Here is a 20,291-nt window from a genome sequence, read left to right on the forward strand (position 1 = left end):
GCCAGTAGAGCTGGATCTTAACGTGATATTGCAGTTTAATGGTGTGGTTGCAAGTTGCAACACTCCCAAAACCATATGCTCAGAGTAGTGAGCCACATTCAAAAATCGAATATAGGCATTGAATTTAATGAGAGGCTCTCAATTGAATATTTTGTATTACTATCAATTAAAAACCTGATTGAATTCCTGTGTTTGGTTAGTTTAGGGTTCCCCCTCCTCCCGAAACGCTTGTCATTCATTTGATCCGACTAGTCAGCCGGCTAACTGGTAAGGAACAGATCCATATTTGTGTTTTTGTCTCAAAGTTGTAAATATGAAAGTTTGTCTTGGGGGGGTGGCAGCTTTTGGCTGATTCTTTAAGTAAAGTTTAAATAAAGCTACTGTGCTTTCATATTCCTTATTCTGTTCAAAATCACAGCGTGTTCTTCGTTCATATATTTTTAAAGAAACACACATTTTAAAGGTGAGACTGAATGTCCCGAAAACAACTTTTTTGCTTTCATAATCGCAAAAATGACACAGTCAATAAATCACTTTCTGTTGTCAGCTATTTTTGTCGCCGGGATGCTGCGAAGTTTGGAGCGCTTTCCTGCTCTAAATTACTCGTGAAAGACAGATCTTTAGAATTTCCGACGGTCCTTGAAGCCATCGCCTCCTCGGGGGCAGCAGCAGCAGCCGTTATCCGCATCAAGCAGCTTTCATTCAGTGTGTGGCTTCCGAGCGGAGAACAACAGGCTACCTCTCTCCTTTCAGTCCGCTGTGAGTATAACAACCTTCAGTCACACCGCTAGTTATTTCGTCGCGGGTTTTAAGGTCGCGAATGTGTCGTTGGTGAGGCTCGGGTTGAATTTTGTGTTGATTTTGATCCTCAAAGTGGTGTCTGAGACGTTCGCGGAGAGCGTGGTCTTTTGTTCTCTCCGTTTATTTTTTGTACATTTGTTGTTATTAACCGAGACAGTTAAAATGTATTAACGTAACACGTTGGCAGAGAACTTGTTTTTCTTATTTAGAATCTTATTCGTTTACATTTTTAAGGATATATCTTTTATGAAATCGTACGGCGATATTAATCCCGTTTCGACACCCAGTAAAAACAGAAACAAGATACATCAGTGTTTGATTTCTACAGATTTTTTAAACATACCATCGTTAGAAATCGTCATATTGACTGTTTTTTTTTTCCATTTTATTATTATTCCTCAGGATGCTGCACAGCTATGTGACAAGGGAAATATTTAAGCCAGACTGCTGTATAACAAAGAGCCATAAAGTCAATATCAACATGTGACATCATCGTTTTTTTACTGGTAACATGTTCAGTTTGAATCAAATGCTGACAAAACGCTCTCTGGAAAATCTCAACGTGTAAAAAAAAAGAAGAAAGAAATAGACAAAAAAAAAGGTGTTCATCTGTTATCATCTATCAAGAAAGCACAATTGTTAAAGATGTCCAAGCCCCAAAGTTTTGCTTCTCTGTTGGGATCCGAAATGTGGAATCAGCCATGAATATAAACATAGAGATTAAGTCTGTCTCAGTCCTACTGGCCAGAAAGTGTTCTGTCCACCTCAGCAACCTGCGCCACATCAACAAGATCGTTGTGTGCACTGGCTGCTGATGGACCCGTTACCACTGACACAAGGATTCAACTCCAGCTGTGCCATGACTTCATCAGACCACGACGAGACGGGCAGCGATCTGTCCGAGTCCATGGAGATCCGTGAGCTCCAGGACCAGTATGTATCTGGCGAAAACTGCTTCAAGTCCAAAAGTTTACCCATCCTGAATGGACCATGTGAGCATGGGGTTAGCCCCTCTCCAAATCCTCAGCAGGTCGGTACAGTCTGCTCCTGCGGGGCTGTGGAGGACAGCCGGGCGCTCCAGCTCAAGACCCCAGAATGCAGCCAGGCGGAGTCCCCTTCCTCATGGACGGACTTCTCCCCCTCAATGTCCAGCATGGTGGGGCTGAGCAGCTCCATGTCAGTGGAGGGTCACAGGCCCGCAGGCTTCAGAGGCAGAAAACTTGGTTTCTGGCAGGGGTTTGTTCAGACACCTGCCAGAAAGTGTGCGCGGGTTATCCTGAGCGACTCGCGTTGCTTCTTGTTCTGCATGTGCTACCTGACCTTCATTCAGTCCCTGATGGTTTCGGGCTACCTGAGCAGTGTCATCACCACCATTGAGAAGCGCTACAGCCTACGCAGCTCTGAATCTGGCCTGTTGGTCAGCTGCTTCGACATCGGCAGCCTGCTGGTGGTTGTCTTCATCTCTTACTTTGGCGGCAGGGGTCACAGGCCACGCTGGCTGGCCGTGGGAAGTGTCGTGATAGCCGTGGGCGCGGCATTGTTCTCCCTGCCGCATTTCATCTCCTCACCGTACCAGATCCAGGAGATGAACTCGTCAGTGGGCCACAAAGGCCTCTGCCGAAGCGAGAACGGCAGCAAGCGGGAGCAGGAAGTGGCGTCCTGCCCCCGAGATCAGGAAGGCAATGAGCACAAACTGTATGTGGAGCTTTTCATCTGCGCCCAGATACTCATCGGCATGGGGTCGACACCAATCTACACCCTGGGGCCCACCTACCTGGACGACAACGTGAAAAAAGAAAACGCTTCTTTGTACCTGGGTAAGATTGATATGATGACACATGTGGAATCACTGCAACCAGACAGAATAGCTATGGTCTGTCCAATTTACTTTGTATTTAAGATGTAGTAGCAGAGTTAGGTGGTCCATTTCAAGGATCTTTCTCCATCTGGAAAAAGTATGGAGTTTATGGGTTTTTCAGGGCTGCATAATAATGAAAAACAAAATAAATGGTGTGGCAAGAAACAGACTTAGCATTAAACCCCGTCTTTCTGTCTACTTGTAACGTCCGTCTGTTTGACCAGCCATCTTTAAGTCTGTAGGTAAAATTATTTATAACGTTCAATCATACTGATACGTAAACATTGACCATAATCTCTGGAAAATAAAGTTTTTTGGAATTTCGACAAGAAAAAAATGGTTTATCAGCCCTGTTTTGTATTTGAATGAGCAAATGTTCCTTGAATAATCTCACCAGTCCTGAGTCGACGGCACAACCTGTGCCTGGTATGTGACTGGAAGCATGCCAAGTTCTTGATAATCAACCAAACTGATTTCATTGCCATCAAAATGATTTTGATTGTTATATTTTTGATTAAATTTAGAAGGCAGCTTCATAATCATCATGTTAGCCAGGGCGGTACAAGCTTGCATGCCAATGCAAAGCTTTTGTCATTCTGATTTAATCTGAGTGGCATGTGACCTCTGCATAGCCCTGAGGTGGACAAAAATACTGCAGGCCAGAGGTAAACATTTGATAGACATGAACAAAATGCAAAAGTAAGTTGCTTATGCACAACAAGCCAATCACGTCTTCCTGTGAGTATTTGTGCATAATACAGATGTAATCTTAGGTGAGTCTGGCGACTGGAATGAACGTTGCTTTCCTGTCTGACAAGAACTGATAGGACACTGCTGTGTTTTCCATGGTAGCAGGTTGTTTTCGCTTTGTCCATGATCGTATACTCATCCCTAAGCCATTCAGGCTTTTCATTACATAGTGTCCATATATTTGTTTGGTATGCTAGAACTTCAGTAACCTTATTAAATTAAGATTGTTGCGCTGCTTGTCACATTCCTCTCTTAGTTCATGAAGAAGATACTGACTGGAGAAGTAATCTCAACTTGTATCTGTCTGGGTCTTGTTGTTGCTTTGTTGGGACCTGGAGAACGCACACAATGTGTCCAGGATCCCACAAAAAGCCACAAGAAGAGGTAAATAACATTGTAATTTTAATGTGGCTCCAGCTGTATTGTGGCCAAAAGAAATGTCGCATTCTCCCTAAATGTCCACATTTTGTCATTTTACAGCTAGAATTTGTGTGTTAAGATTGTATGTGATGTATCAACACGAAAGGGTGACAACGGTAGATGCTTTTAATTTCTTTTTGTTCTTATGCGGAGAAACCTAACACTACACATTACTTTGAGCACGCCAAACACATTGAAACATGACAGTTGTGCAGTCATTCTGCAGGGATGCTTTCCTGAAACTGAAAAATGGAAACTCGTCAGAGTCTGTGGGAAGATGGATGTAGGTGAACACAGGCTAATCCTGGAAGAAAACTTTAGACTGGAACAGATGCTCACCTTCAAACAAGTTCAAGGCATACTCAGGTGTTAATCAATGACTGGATTTAAATCCTTTTATGATCTTCATCAAAATTTGGAAATGTATTATTCTGTGAAAAAAACCTAAAAGGCTTGCTGCAGCACGGATGGCAGTATTAACTCAGGGAGACGGAATGCCTTGAAAATTATAATTGTTGCCTGACAAAAAACAAAAAAGTTTCATGCTTTGTTGAATGATTATGCAAGGCATGGCATCATTAGGTCAGTAGTAATACAAAATGTTTGACAAAGGTAATAAATGTTAGACTTAATACAAAGACAGACATTTTCTTCCTTCTTTCAGACTTTTTTTTTTTTAGCCGTTTAGTGGAATTCTGCTAGACAAAAAGATGTTAAAACAGTTGCGCAACATCGACCACAGTGTTAGGACTCGGCCCTCACTGAGGCATCGCATGCCTCATGGAGCATATTCGCTGCCTACCTTTGAGACTCAGCATTGATCTGATCCATGCGTCAAGGGGAGCCAGTGCAGCAGAGCTGTTGAGACAGACACTGAAAACAAGGGAGAAAAGAGCCTCCGGCACTTTCTTTTCCTGCTCACACCTTAGGAAGGTGGTCCAGAGGTAATGCATCAATGCTTACAGATATACTGTAGCCCGGATTTTCCTGCGAAGCTGCACTCACTGACATGACCTTGGTGGCTATGTCAGAGGACTCGGAGAGGGATCATCCACTTCCTTCCAGTAAAGAAGTGTTTGGGGAAAACAAAGATTTGTTCTCACATCGCAGAGAGGGAGCAGATAGGTGAAGGAAAACATCCTTGGTTTGTGTTGCAGACACTCCGAGAACCATGTCAGTTGTGTTATTTGCTCTCTTTGGCTATTTTTTTTATTTTTTAATCTTTTTTTTTTTTTTTTTAGTTGTCTCTTGAGTCAGTTTATTCTTGAATGAAGCTGAATCTGTGCTTGCACTTACCAATCTACATATGTTTCCAAATTCATTATATCCTGATATAGGTTACCCATCGCTGGAGGAGATTTCTCCTCACATCTTATGAATGTAAAGCCCATCTATCTCAGTTTGCATCAACCCAAAGGGGAGGAGCTGCTCTTTTTTCTGGGACAATGCGGTTTACAGTGAGGGGGCTTCTTCTTGTGTCATTGGAGAGACACAAAGCTCCCTGACCCACTCTGTTGTAGCAACAAACATTCAGTGTGATTTAACGTCATCACATTTTGTTACATTAATACTACAAATTAATGTAGTATTAATTTGTTATAACAGAGTAGAGTATTATTGGGAAGTGGAATGAAGTTCACACAAATAAAATCGGAAAAAGTGTGGGCTGCTTGTTTAGACCCTTTTTATTCTGATACATATAAATAAAATCCAGTGCAGCCAAGTCGATTTTAGCTTTTCTGTGGAGGCCGACTTGCATTAAAAAACATTGTCCCATACGATGGACATTTCATGCTAACAGATGTGGAAGAAGGCTTTTGACACATTGCTTCGTCTAAAACAGAGTGGTGTGGATGTTCATCTCCCACTAGGACAGCAAATCTACACATATAAGTGTTTACAAGCTACTGCAGAATGATTTGAACACAGATGCACACCAGAATTTTATTTAAACAATCTTAAACCATATATTATTTTCCTTCTTCACAATTGTGGTTCATTTTGCATTGTTCAGTCATGTACAAACCAAATAACGTGCGAAAGTTTGAGTTCAACGTGGAAAAAGTTCAAGGGATATGAATACTTTTGTGAGGCACTGTGCCATAGCCACTGTATTTTACCTAAAGTTTACATCAGGTCAGCTGATTAACACTGGCATAAAAGCAGGACAAACTTTACTTTAATCGTTTTTGTTCGTTTACTGCTGTGTCAGCTTGTTCGTCCTCTCTTCCTGCGTCGACCGCAGGTCTCCCAAGATCTTACCGATCAATAAACATGCTTCTCATTGTCCAGTCACTGATTTATTCCAGCCTCCAGAAAGAGCCAGTGACCTGAGGATATAATGGGAGGTTGAGATTTACAACCAAATGATGCCGACAAACTGTTCTCAGTATCGAATGACATTAATGATTAGGTCCATGTGATTCTCGTCTTGTGTTTGCATGAAAATTCAGAAGAGTCTGCAAAAATTTTAGTCTTGTATCATTTGATGCACTATGTTTTTTTTTTGTGACCTTTCGCCTTCAAAGCCTCGCAATTCCTTTGCAGGCAGTGCCGCATGTGCTTCTTCCTGCAGGGCGAATTTAATGGATCCCTCTTGCCTGTGCTTTAACAAGCATGCAGTGCAGAAAACTAAAATGCAAGTGTGTGTGATTGTTTTTTTCTGCATTATTAATGTCTATTACGTACTCCTGAAGGGCCCAGGGCAGAGCCACCATTTAACAAAGCAGGCTTGTTGAAGCTGCAAGGAAAGAGATTTAAAAAAAAAAAGATGGTCACCGGTTTATGAGGACATGTTTGACGTCCACCGAGAGGTTCTGAAGAGCAGTTCTGTGTGCAGCCAGACATGCTTGCATGGACACAGGGGGTCTGTTGTATGTGGACAAATTTAGAAAGAACATTTGCTCTCCCTAAGTTCCCCTGAAAGTGTGTGCGCCGCGGTCTCCTTCAGATTGAAGTAACATACACCACTTGAGTGCTAGTTTATAGTTAAACCTCTGTGTTTGTCATCACCCTGGGGTGAGTCAATCTCATCAAACTGTGTGCTGTCCTGTTTGGCTTCAGCCAAAGCAAATGCAGAATGTGCACACACACAGACATGTCCCTGGAGGACTCGTCTCTTCTGCCCCCTGTCTGTCCCATCCAGATGAAAGATCGTGTTTCAGTCTCGAATTTAAGGTATGGCCCCATCAAACAGCCACACCATATAGACGACGAGCCGGCTCCGCTTCATCACTTCTCCTCACATGCAGCTTGAATATCACTGCTTCCTTTCCCAGAGCACAGTCAGGGTTACTCAGCAGCAGGCGACCTTTTCTAGCCGCGTGCTGCTCAAACAGCTTTGGCCACTACTGTATGATTACTATGACTCCCTGTGTGAACCGCTGACCTCTGTGAGGCTGATCCTGCACCACTAGTGACAGCATGTGCTTTTAAAACGTGTCCGTGCAGGAGGAAGAGGAGGAGGAGGAGGGAGTTATTCGAGGAGAGAAGGAACAGTTGGGTGTGGGGGTGTGTTCAGGTCTATAAAAGCAGAGTCTCAGCCATAACTGTAAATGAGTTTTGACATTGGTATTAAATAACGGTTGGTGCTGTAATTAAGTTGTTTTGACAGCATAGGAAGGTTCTTCATAAAAATATATGAACGGCTTTTTAAATTGACAGGAAAGAGATTGTTTCCAGGTAGACGAGAAGGAAGCAGACTCTCCTCGTCTTATCAAAACTTTGATTTGGCAGTAAAAATGTGTTTGACGCTTAATTTTAATTGCGATAATTTACTTGGCTGAATAAAGGTCAGATAATCAATGTTTATTCTGATCACTGTGAAAAAGCTTGTTGATATAGAAAATAACTTTATTGAACAGCTTTGCAATTAAACTAATTTATCATAAAATTTAGGTTTGATCAAAAAACTGGTCTTTCAAGCTACAGACTTTTTGTTTTTCACGATTTTAAGATACAGTAGTGTACTCCTTGTTTTGCGATGTCACCAGCATGACTTAAACTTTCACCTCTTTTGTAAACATGACAACTCTCTTGCCGTATTTAATTAATTTTATGCCTCTGAACATCTACCGACAAATCGAGAAACTTTTCCTCATGCTTCAGGAAGCAAATATGAATTTGCGTCAGTCATAATAAATCAGTGCCTTAAAAGAAACCACTGCATGCTTAGCTGTTAATATTGTTATTACTTAGAGTATGCAAAGAAACAAACAAAGATAATTGTTTTACTGTAATTTTTAGATTCCTAAAAGGATCCCAGACTGACATTGCACATAAAACAAAAAATGCATAGTTTATGTGCTGCACCTACTATTTCTTTCATTTCAAAAACCCAATAATGTAGCTGTAATTATAACAATCTAAAAATGATAATTAAAAAAATGTGTGGGGCGGTTGAGAGCCACACAAAATTATTCTGATGGCTGCAAATGGCCATTAAACCAAAGTTGAAAGATCACTTGTTCAGCTTTTCTTTTTAAGTAATACTTTAATTAAAAAGTTTTTAAGGCAATATTTGATCACTGCTTTTTGGCACTTTAAGGACAAACTGTTGAACATAAAATACCCCAGAATTATTATTTTTATCTTTTTTTTTTGGGATCATTATGTCACTTACTGAAAGAGGCTTTGTTGTTTATGACATAGACATTATTCTTCCTTATATTAGTGATGCAAATATTTAAAATAGATATTCGAAAAAATATTGTAGATTTCCAATTATTTCTGTGATGAAAGTTTTTCTTAACATTTCCCAGATGTTTGCTCACTCCAAAAGTTTTCCAAGAGGAACGAACACAAGTTTGATTGTATTCAGTCAATTAAAAAATGACAGGAATGCTTTCGTTTTTCTCGCTGTGGAGTCCTTTAACCTCCATTATGCTCATTAGCCTCTATAGCACAACTCGACCGCCCTCGCTTGTTGTTTTCAGTCAAGAAATGAATTTCTGTCTTTAATTACTTCTTGTTTGTCTTTTGATATGGGATCAGTGTGTTCTGTGACAAACATCAGGACTGGTGCTTCTGTCATGTGCTGACAAAGGTGCTTTGGTGTTCAACATATCTATCTGTGTTGGCTCAACATGCCAAAGAGAATCAAACTTGGACATCTTGCCTTTCCTTTTACACTCGTCATGTCTACTTGTGAATCTTCTCAGCCCTTTTTAAGTCTATTCTTTATGCTGATCCAACCTTTAGGCTGGTGGTAGAGGAGTTATTTTTCTGTAAGAGACTGGGAGGCAGAGTGGAAGGAATCGTCCTCCGTTCCGGCATTAAGCCTGCTGAGGAGCAGTCTGACTATTGTTCTCCTTGACCTCTGCGATGCTCTGATGACTTGTGACTAGAGGAAAACTGCCGGAAAGGAAAATGTCCATGAATTCTATGTAAATCTTAATAATTTGATGACATATTTGGTGTAATTTGTAATCATCGTACCATATTGATGTTAACCTCCTCTGTCCCTCAGTTTTTCTGCATTGCTTCTAGGACATTGCACTCTGCTCTGAACTTCCTGGACATGATGGGCCTCTCTTTGACTGAGATGGATGGCTGTAAACATTTCTGACCTAACCCAGGGGGGGAGCATTGTTTTGTCCTTGCATGCACACATTCACATGCATTGAAGTTGGGAGGAAATTATGCATTGTGAGTCAAAATGGAAATGTAACCTTAAATGTGCAGCGATGGGGATGAGGGTTGACTCTGTGCTGTTCACTGAGCTTCAAGCTTATTCTAAATTATGTAACCTTTGATTTTTGGCAAGATTTTAACTTTTATTATTGTGAAGTGTCCACAATTAAGAAAATGAATGGTGCATTAATAGACTATTTTAAATCATTGAAATAACTTTTGTTCTTTGTATTTATGCACGTGTAGAGTTGTTGTGAGCCAATGTGGGTGCGAATGAGAGGGCAAGAAGGAGGAACAGCTGGGTTTCTTGTTCCGGAGATGTAGAGGTGCACCTGCACTTTGGTTTTGGTTAGGTTTTAAAGTATGTGCGTTGCTCTTGGATTGTAGATGTGCTCAATGTTTCCTGATATACTTCTGGTTTTCCTGCAACTGCGCCACATTGTTTGAACATCTGTGCTTACATAGACATGGCAGATGAGATGTGAGTCGTCAAGTGTAGTTTCATTCATTCATTTGACAGGAAGAGTTGTGCATCCATGCACACGATGTACCCAAGCTGCAAAGCACCGTGCACGTCAGCCTTTTTCTGTTTGGATGATTTAAAGATATTGTGACGGCAAAAGCAAAGTTTTTGCACATAATGGGATGGAGTGTGACAGTAGGTTATGTAATGACTTTGGGAAGGTTTACAGTTTCAATTCCCAGCTTGTGTCTTTTTGGGTAAGATGCTGTTCAACACTTCTCCTATTTTTGTTTGGCCAATAATATATTGTAATGCAAAAACATGTCATGAAGTTCAACTTTTAGATACAATCTAATCAAACGGTAACTGCATGAGTTGCCATTTGATTCAAATCAAAAAGCAATTTATTTCCCTTTTGATTTGTTCAAAATGCAAAACAATTGAAAAAGAAAATGCTACACATTGTTTTACCATTTTGTTAAAACAATTTGTTTTTTCCCCCACTGCTCAATCTCCTAAAAATGTTTATATTGGAAATTTTTTTTTGTTTTAAGTTGTTTTTGCGCAAAGCAGAACAACGTATGATGGTGCCTTATAACAACAAAATCTTATCTATACTCTTAGAGTGATAAATATCCCAAGTACAAATCCTAATGCCTGTTTAAAATCATTTAATTTGAACTTTACCAGGTGTCTCTGGGTGATTTTCCTTCTTAAGCAGTAAAGGCAGTCTTAGTGGAGTAAAATTGGATGGTATGTTCCGGGCTGACGCTGAAAGGACACAGCTTCAGCACCAAGAACCATATTGCTGTGCCATGTCTGGCATTGCGTGAATCTGAAAAGCTGCAGGTGCATGCTTGTGGCAAGCTGCTCGAATGGATTCACACTCGCAGACCCCTGACAATAATGTGGCTCTACCCCCGGCCCAAATGGCTTATTCATGGCCACTCATCAGTGGAATGCTTCTCCTCCACTCCAATGCTGGAACATTAAATATGCAAATAAAACCCCAACAGCTTTCTGGATATCAGTGCAGAACTTGTTTAGTGGGCACCTTTTGGTAAAAAAAAAGGGGGGCTGGGGTGAAACCCAAAGCTACGATCAAACATCTCTTATTATCAGAAACTTTTCCTCCACAATGTAGAGGTCAGTTTTCTTAAAAAAGGCTCTTTTTTAAAAACTTATTGTATGTTTAATCCCACAAATGCGATGACTACTCATCAGCTGAAATGGCTTTTTGACTTGACAGCTCTTTAAGAATGTGATTGGTGGAAAGTAAAGTTCATTTTCTGCATCTATCTATGTCTTTGTCTGTGCCTCCCTCACTTGCTCACATATATAATCATTTTCACAGCAAAAAGAAGGCTCAAACAGATTTTTGAACAAGAAGCATTTAGTTCAGCACAGGAATCATGTTTGTTGAAGAGAAAGTTGGATTATGTGGAAACCCACTAAAGATGATGGATTAGTCAAATTAAATAAAGGGATTTACTAAATGTGGCAGTGAGTGAAAGGCTTCTTGGAGCTGTTAGGACGTGCAGCAACTTGAAGGAGAGGAGGCACAAAGGAAGAAAAGCATTTCTTCAATAGTCTGCTGTTGAAAGATGCTCCAATATTGAAGCATATAGAAATGTGGAGAACTGGTTTTTCTTTCAGGGAAAAGAAAAGCTGAAATAAAAATTAGTTGTATATTTATATAGTTATGTAACTACAAATATTATTTAATGGTAGAAGGTCTCCCAGTTATTTATTTTTTTGATCAAGGATCATAATCTCTCATTATTTAATAGGCGTCAGCTGGTCTGCACATCCAGAAACCACAATTTGTTGAAATATAGGGGATATAACTGGAAATGTATTTTCTGAAAAGAATCATGACAGTGGGTTGCCTTGACAAGAAAGATACTTCTAAATGTAGTCTCATAAAATTTGCAGATAAATCCAACATGACGTAATTGCCTTTAATTCAGAGCAGCAGAGCAATTTTTAGTACTGCTGCTGCTAAAAGACTGATGTCAGGTATAAAAACCTGGTGATTTATTTCGGCGGTGATACATGGACTGAAGCAAAAATACAGACTTTAAAACTTAGAAAATGTGAGGCTTTCTTTTCAAGTAAATGTGAATTTTGCCCAAAAAACATTTTTTTGGGCTAAATTGGTAAGACTAGTTGATATTACCGGGTTAATTGAGCAGACTATCTTCTACATGCATGGTGTTTGCCCAATTTATTTTTTAAAAGAGTACAAGTTTACTTTAACAAAGCTAGTGGGTACTTAAACAAGTTGGTGCACATCAGTTAACAACAGTAAAGCAAAACACCTAATTCAAAGGATCTTGTTCTAAAGCAGGAATATGCAGCTCTAATAAAAAGGCTGAATGAATTCACTGCCACATCAGCAAATTTGGTAAAGGCCTAATCATTTGATCCAGGTGTGATGGAGCAAGGATGCATCCAAAAGTTGCAGGTCCGTAACACTAAAGGAGTTGCAAACTCCTGTTCTAAAAGTCAGTCCAATATCCCGATTTTGTCTTTATTAGCTGAGTTTGCTTGTGGGGGTTTACCCATCTGACACTCCGATACTTAGTGGCCCTGTTACTTATATCCATGGAGCACAGGACAGGGGACAGCTAAGCTCTGACCTGATATGTATTGTTACACAAACTGGGTTTCTCTTCATATCCATGTTTCTGGTTGATTTGGAGTCTTTTCCTTTGTCCATGGTCTCACAGTTCCTTAAATAAATTCTGTCTGATCAGATTTCTGACAGCAGCAGGTTTGCCGTCTTCTGCTGTCAGTGCAGCTCCAGAAGGCTTACAACAGCAATGGAATCTGAAAAAATGTTGATTAAGTTTTTGATATAAGACCTTTCTAATGCACACTAAAGGAAAAGTGTAGGTGGAACGGGTCCCTCAGGAGTGCACTTCCAGGCTACACCTTTTTCTTTGTGGAGCAGCTGATTCACTGGTTTTAACAGTTATTTGCCATGCACAGCATATTCTCTTGGATCTGAAACCAGTGAAGAAGGAAAAGTGCATTGCTTGTGGTGTTGGTGCTGCTTCACTGGCTGACTGTTACCTCAGGCTGTTGAAAGCAACTGGGGAGAAGCTAAATATAGAGAAAACCCCTTCGTTCACTTCTTTTTTTCCTAAATATTTGATTTTGCAAAGAGTGTGTGGGGAACCCCTGCATGGAGAGTATCTTAGTCTGCATGAAAAATGAATGCAGTGTACTGTTTGAATGGTTTTATGTGCTGTGACAAAGATTTGAACTCTTATGCAGTGAGAGCGTTTGGTTCCGCTCAGTAAATAAATGTTAATCCAAAGCCTTTTGGAGATGGTCACTGATGTGATTATTTTAGTTTAGAAGTGGGTTGTAGGAAATGTTGGGTTGTGGAAGGCAGTTTTCAGATGCTGATCAAGTTCTTAATGCCCCTTATGATTCACCATGGTTTGTCTCAGAGGTTTAAAGATAAAGGTAAATGTGCTTTTATTTATATAGCACATTGCATAGATTTAATACTGCGTTGGATGCATTGCTTAGAGCCCTTGATCATAATTGATGTGCTACCATCACTAATTTTCTACAAAATCGTGATAGCTTGTTCCACCACGTTCAAAAGGAGGTCAGATGGGTTGAGATCTATTCACTGTGGAGGCCATTTGGAGTATAATGAACTTGATGTAGCCAGTTGGAGATGAGGTAAGCTTTGTGGCATGATGCATTCTCCTGCTGGAAGTAGCCGTTAGGATATTGGTATGCTGTGGTCATAAAGGAGTGAACATGATCAGCGGCAACAGTAAGATCGGCACTGGTGCTTACACAATGGTCAATTGTTTTCCAACAGTTTTTTTCCACTTAAGTTTCTTTCCTTCACCATTTGTATTAACAATTTAACAGGTGTAACTAACAGTCGCCATTGCATGTTTTTAAATTTTTTTTTAAAGAATTTCTACTATTAACGTCTTTAAAATATAACACACAGGAGGAAAAAAGTGCATTCATAAAACTTTTTAAGTTGATTCATGACATTTTGATGCATATCAACTGTTTCTTAAGATTGAACATTTTTATATATAGTCAGACTCCAATACTCCTGTCTCTTCTGCAGATCATGTTTCTAATGTATGTCATTAACGTTGTTAAAAAACAATATACTGTGATGTTCTGAAATGCACTTAGTTTTAGCTTTAGTTTTTGACTTTAAAACTAACAAATACAGCTACAATCTTCATTCAGAGAACTCAAGAGAGGTTTCTTGAAGAATTTGATGATCTTGGCATTTATCCCAGTTTTATTTTTCTTTCTAATTGTTTTCTCACTCATCCACAGAGCTGCTGTAACCTGCTGGATCTTTAGCTTTTCTCTGGCCTGTTTTTTGTACCCGTTATACTTTATTCTGTCTCATAACTTCCATATAGTTCACTTTTCCCCCATGTACATAGACCCTTTTCACCCATTATCCCCTGGATAATGAATGTAAAGGTACATTTACATTTCTGGTCATAAGAATTTGCATGTTAAGAGGATTGTCAGCGTTTATGTTCGAAGACATATTTGCTGCTGTGTATTGAAGAGTAATCTGAACCAGATTGTTTTTTTTTTTTTTTGCTGCCGTACCTTTGCTGTTACACGTGAGAGGCCACAGTCCCCATGCATGCCCTCTGAGTTAAAGAATAAGGTTAGGACTTGTAAGAAGACACTGCTGTGTCAACAATTTGTCATGACAATGCTGTCATTCCCCCTTTTCACAGTCTTTCTTTTTTGTCTTGCCTCATATGCATGGTGAGGTGAAGGGAGGTCACATGACTGCAGCTATGCCCAGAACACAGGGATACACCGAGGACTCTTGCTCTCTTTCCAACACCAGTAGCCGCATGGATCATCTATCATACAGCTGTCACCTGCGGCCATGCTCTGCAAAGAACCTCTGGCATTGAGTTGAATTCTCAATGCCAGAGGTTTTAGGACAGCAAATCAGTCCTAAATTTGTGCTGCCACATTTCATACAGCTGATGTTGTTGCATAAAGCAGAACAGCTTATTCAGGGTTTGTTTCTGTCACAGATCTGATAATTATCCCAAAATAATTATGATTAATATCCCAAAAGGAGAATGAATAGGCAATACATAATGCTGCATACTATACATCATAGTGTCACTCTTGTGTAATTCTTTGGAGATAACATTATTGCATCTTTCTTTAGATGCAATAATGTCTGCCCTCCATTCCCAAGATTTGCTTAAAGGCTGGCTAGGCTTTGTGGGCTAATAAGGAGGAGAAGTGGCGCATAATTCATTAAAACAAAGTCTGGAACCAAAGAGAAGGAAACAAATTACGGAGCCAGTATCAAGCCTCTGCTGCACATATTGAAGGCTGACAATAGAAGAGATGTTAAAAATAATGAACCAAGTACATTTACCATACAGTGCCTACAAGAATATTTTATTTTTGAGCTTTTTCATTTTCTTATATTTCATCCACAAATCTTAATAAAATGTGATTAATTGTGAGGTGGAATCAAAATGCTAAGTTTTCAATCAGCATCTGTCAAATATGATGAGCATTTATGCTAAGCCTACTTTACTTCGATACCACAAAATAAAGTCCCATCTAACAACCTGTCTTTAGAAGTCACCTTATCATTAAACTTATGCTTTGTCATGTAGAGCACTTTGAACTGCTTTGTTGCTGAAATGAGTTATATTTATAGACTTGATTTGACCAAATCCAACTAAGTATCTGTGGCAAGACTTAAAGCGGGCTGTCTTGGCACTTTTTATCCAACCTGTGACTGACCCGTGTATTATTTTACTTCCTCCCCTCAATCTTGTGCTCCATTGTGTTGTTTCATCACACAATAGCGCAACAAATTTTACAAGGTCACATAATTTTTGTGCTAGCTGCTTTCTTTATTAATTCTATGTTGATTGGTGAGAGAAATCACCCAAATGGTGTGGGCAGGGGGGCATTTTTGTTGTAAAGCAGCTTTAAATTCATGGATCCGTTGGGCATATTGATAACAACAAAACCCAGACAGAATATCAGTAGCAAAGTTTTAGCAGCTCTTCTCCTGGCTATGCCAATTCTTTCAGTGTGTTCTTTTCTTTTTTTTTTTCACTCCTGCTGTTGCTGTCATTCATTCAGACAAGCTCAGAGTGAGTCAGTGCTGCTCGTCGAAGCAGAGCTCTTTCAGAGTGCGGAGGAGGCGAAGCAGACAACAGAGAAGCGCTGGTCCCTGAAGGTTAGATATAAGAGGGATGCTGCTGAGCAAGCTTTATCACTCAGTTACACAGCAGGATCAGTCACTACAGACTGAAGCTCTGCCTCTGTTTCTGTTTTCAGATGTTTGTTTCCTCACATCAGTTTCTAGTTTCTTTAGCGTTTCTCACTTTATGGCGTCTTGTTTTAAATGTCGTTATCTTTTCCAGCCTCACACTGGTATATTAATCTTCACACTGGAAATTGGGCCAAGCGATTCACTGTAACATCCTGCAAGCATGTTCCTTTTTCATTCTGAACATTGTCACACACCCTCCCTTTGTATGTGTGAAGTATCAGACACTATATGCTCAGCCTTCATGTGTAGTTTGATCTGAAAATATTCTCTTCTACTTCTTATTATCACAAAAATGACTTTCTTCACATTTGAATAGCTCACTAAATCACAGAGCATTGTTGGGAAGGAATCACTTTCCCATATCGCCTACAATAATGATTTAGTGCTCTTTGAATGAAAGATCCATTACCTCCAAACGTGTAGACCACCATAAAAAGTCTTTAACGTTTTGTCCTTCAGAAGGTCTTTTGTGTAATTGTAAGCAAGACTGTGGGCGCCATGGGTTTTTCCATTGGCATGCACCCCCTGCTGCCCTGTGACGTCTACCCACAGCCATGTGTGTCAGATTTTTGTGTGCGATGGAGCGCATGCTGCTGCTGTGCCAGCATATTCCTCAATCCGGTGGCTCTGTAGCTGGGCACCCCTTCAGGCCCGAACGCAGCTTCCAAACCCAACCCCAATGATCCCCAAACTATTCTCCCTCGGTGCCAAGCGGGCAGGACAGAGCAAGGCTTAAGGCACAGTTTATGACCCCCTTTTGTCCTCCAGTGGGGCAGAACGTTGTTAACGTGATGGATGGAACGGCAAGATGGAGTTGTGCAATCATGCCGAAGGGCATAAAATATTGCCATCTCTGGCAGGAGGGAGTTTGGAGGGCAACCAAAGGACCATACGTTGTGCTTAACCTCTGCTTGGCAACCGACAGTGCTGATGCACCTGGTGTGTCTGACTCAGGTCGGAATGTGCAGAAAGGAAGTTGTTTTATGGCTTTTTAGCAAAGGATATATCTAAGGGCTGGCCTCTGCTGTAAAACCGTTCATCTCAATCTGTCACTTTGTTTTATTTAGTTTGAAATTCAGTCTGGTTTAGTGCAAGAGACAGCAGCACAGGTTGTTGTTATACCCCCATCCAGAGCTGAATTTACTCAGGTGAGTTTATTTGCACAGCACACTAAAGCAATAAGGGAGTTCAAAAGGCTTTACATACTAAAAATGCAAAAATACAAAGTAATTAAAATACACCACACCGTCAATTGAGAAACATGTAACAGGCATAAAATTTTGGTCAACGTCTTCAAAATCACCAATACACATCAAAAATGTTGGTCAATTGACCTTGACTGGCATTTTCAAAAGACTGACACATTCAGCTCATTTCATGAGAAGATGAAAGCTCAAAAGGGTAAAAGAGAATAATTTGGCTCCTATCAGGTCAGCTTTCACCAGTTAAACAAGATTTCCTCAGGCAGGTTGTGAATTGATGTGGGTTGCAGACAGCTTCTTTTGTATCTGGAAATTTGGGTACAAAATATTAAACGGTGAATGAGTGAAATGAAAAAGCCTTACTGTAAGAAGTTTGGCAGGTCAGGAATGATTGGCACCTTGGGTGAGTGGTGGCTTTTTCTACTCCGAGAATCTCTAATCAACATAGGCTAAGTACAGGTTTCACCAGTTTAAGTGGCATGATTTGAATGCTTTTCTCAATCTAAGGTGACCTCCTTTTTTAAGACTTTAGTTGACTTTTTTAAGACTTTCTTTAGTTGTCTCAAATACAATAAAGCTTTCATAAATCTCAAAATGGGTTTTAAAGAATACTGAGATTGGGAAAAAATATGCAATTTCATTGGGATCGAGATGCACGTAAGACGGGTAAGAATAATTTTCATGTGTGCCAGTTTTTATGGGACAAGAGTGTGTGGGGAATCTGCTGTGACTCAGTGTTTTTGATAAATTCAGCAAGCAAGTTCAAGGAGAAGCACATTCAGCTGATAACACGCACTCTTGCCTCCTTATCTGCTCACACACTTAAAGGCACATGTAACAGAAAGCAGGAGACACAGATTGTCCAGAACAGTGTCCAGACAATCATAATGTGTCAATAATTATCACATTGGGACAGGAATAAATTATCATCACATGAACTAATTCTACTGGTTTTGTTGACACATCATTGTAAAAACATGTTGTCACTGCGAAATGTGCTGAAATTGAGAATTTATGTGACCTGTTTTCGATTCGCATTTTTCTTAAATAAATATGTTTTAAAACATAACAAGAATCTAAGTCTTTCAGATTTTCATTGTAAGGTGGCTAAATGCAATCCAGATTCCTCAGAAAATTTTATTTGAATTTGAATTAAGGTCAAATAAACACTGAGTCTAAGGCACACCACGTTGACACCAAGTTGATATCAACTTGATATCAGCAGACTTTAATGCAGTCTGCTGAAATATTTTTACTTCTTGCACTGTATTCAACATATGAAGCACCTAACATGTCTAAACATGTTAAGAGTAATAAAAAGTTTAGCATCTGTAATATCACCTCGGCTTTGCTGCCCTGGGCAGAGAGCCATATTGCCTGCAGGAAAAGCTGACATTGGCAAAGAATGTTGATCTACCTCTTGCAGGTAGCGGGTTGCACATAGTACATTCACTAATTAAGTGTTTCAACTTTACAAATTAAGCTGAAAATGCTTTTAAAACCTCCTTTAACTTGCACTTCAAATGTTTCTTCAATTTCTGCTTCATGCCAAAAGGCGACACTTATATTTGGCTAACAATGAGAATGTCTGCTAAGAAGCCAAATACAGGATAACTACCATAACTGAGAGTTCTGACAATATTAACATTATTTGCAATGAGTACATGAAAACTACTACTTAATTTAGTAGGTGTGCAGATATTTTTGCATAAATAAAATGTTGCAAAACTTTGATAATTTAGTGCTTTTATCATACTGCCTCAATCTAATTTTAATACTTAAAGTCAAGACATTTCAGTTAAAATTACACTTACTCTCTTATCTACCATCACATTTAAATTAAGCACTAAAGCTCAGTCATCTGCTATATGTCCGCTCTTTAATAAGGTTTAATTTGTAATGAACCGCATGATGTTTTGTGGAGCTCATTTCTAATTTCAAAGATCGAGGTGATAAGAGCCGACCTATTGTTGTCCTTGGCAGGTTTAATTTATTGTTTATTGTCTCTGGGAGGTAATATCCTGTTACTGTGTGAGGGCTTTCACTGCTGCAGTGAATTGAGTCTCCAGGCAGCAGGATATGAGAAACGGCACCATGAAAAGAGTTGGAAAAAGATATGAGATAAGTGAGGAAAGAAGAGAAAGAGGGATGGGAAACCTGCTGTTATTTCTTTTTTTTTTTTGGGGACTTGAAGAAAAGACTTCAGTCAAAGGAAATATTTAATGTTATAAATTGCATATCTTGTGTTTTCTTCTTTTTTTGTTACACATTGTTGGGTTCTGCTGTTTAGACCCATGTGTGTTTGTCTGTTTTCTGCTGTTATAGGGAAGTGATTTGATTAGATTTGATGGGGATCTGTGCTTTATTTAAGCCCTTTGTGCAAAATAGGATAATGCATTTTGCTTTTAGAAGGTTACACCTACAGAAGAAAAGAGGCTAGTAACCTGTATTAGGTTAAAGATATGAAGGTACGAGCATTCATATGGCAGCAGAGGGTTTCTATTTCAGGCTTCAGCAAACTTACTTGTTGGAAAAGGAGAGGATGCATGTGTGTACGCCTGCACTCCTTATGTAATCCGTCTGAGAGGATGTGTTCTTCTTTGTCTCAGGAGAGATTAGACATTTAAGTGCTGGTTTGGACACAACCAGTGGCACCCGGACACGTGCCTAAGCGTGGGTTTGGAGTTTTAATGCTTCCATCTTAGAAACTAACCTTTTCGCACAAGAACAGCAGCATTTTGTTGGGGTTGTATGTCTGACTGTGGGAGGCAAGTGGCAGAAGCCTGTAGTTTTGCTGCTATTTTCTCAAGTGGAAAAATATATCTA

At 39.8% G+C, this 20,291-nt stretch overlaps 1 protein-coding gene across 1 annotated transcript in view; it reads left to right on the forward strand.

Annotated features, from left to right (window-relative positions):
- Positions 1 to 673: 673 nt before the first annotated feature.
- Positions 674 to 20,291, forward strand: part of LOC129364560 (solute carrier organic anion transporter family member 5A1) — a 37,277-nt gene continuing 17,659 nt past the window's right edge. Inside the window, exons 1-2 of the mRNA XM_055037256.1 lie at positions 674 to 759; positions 1,204 to 2,618. Coding sequence (XP_054893231.1) covers positions 1,616 to 2,618 — 1,003 coding nt within the window. The 5' untranslated portion in view covers positions 674 to 759; positions 1,204 to 1,615. The remainder of the gene's footprint in view (positions 760 to 1,203; positions 2,619 to 20,291) is intronic.

Source organism: Poeciliopsis prolifica, unplaced genomic scaffold (genome assembly GCF_027474105.1).
Source record: "Poeciliopsis prolifica strain line A6 unplaced genomic scaffold, Auburn_PproV2 SCAFFOLD012, whole genome shotgun sequence".
Taxonomy (NCBI): domain Eukaryota; kingdom Metazoa; phylum Chordata; class Actinopteri; order Cyprinodontiformes; family Poeciliidae; genus Poeciliopsis; species Poeciliopsis prolifica.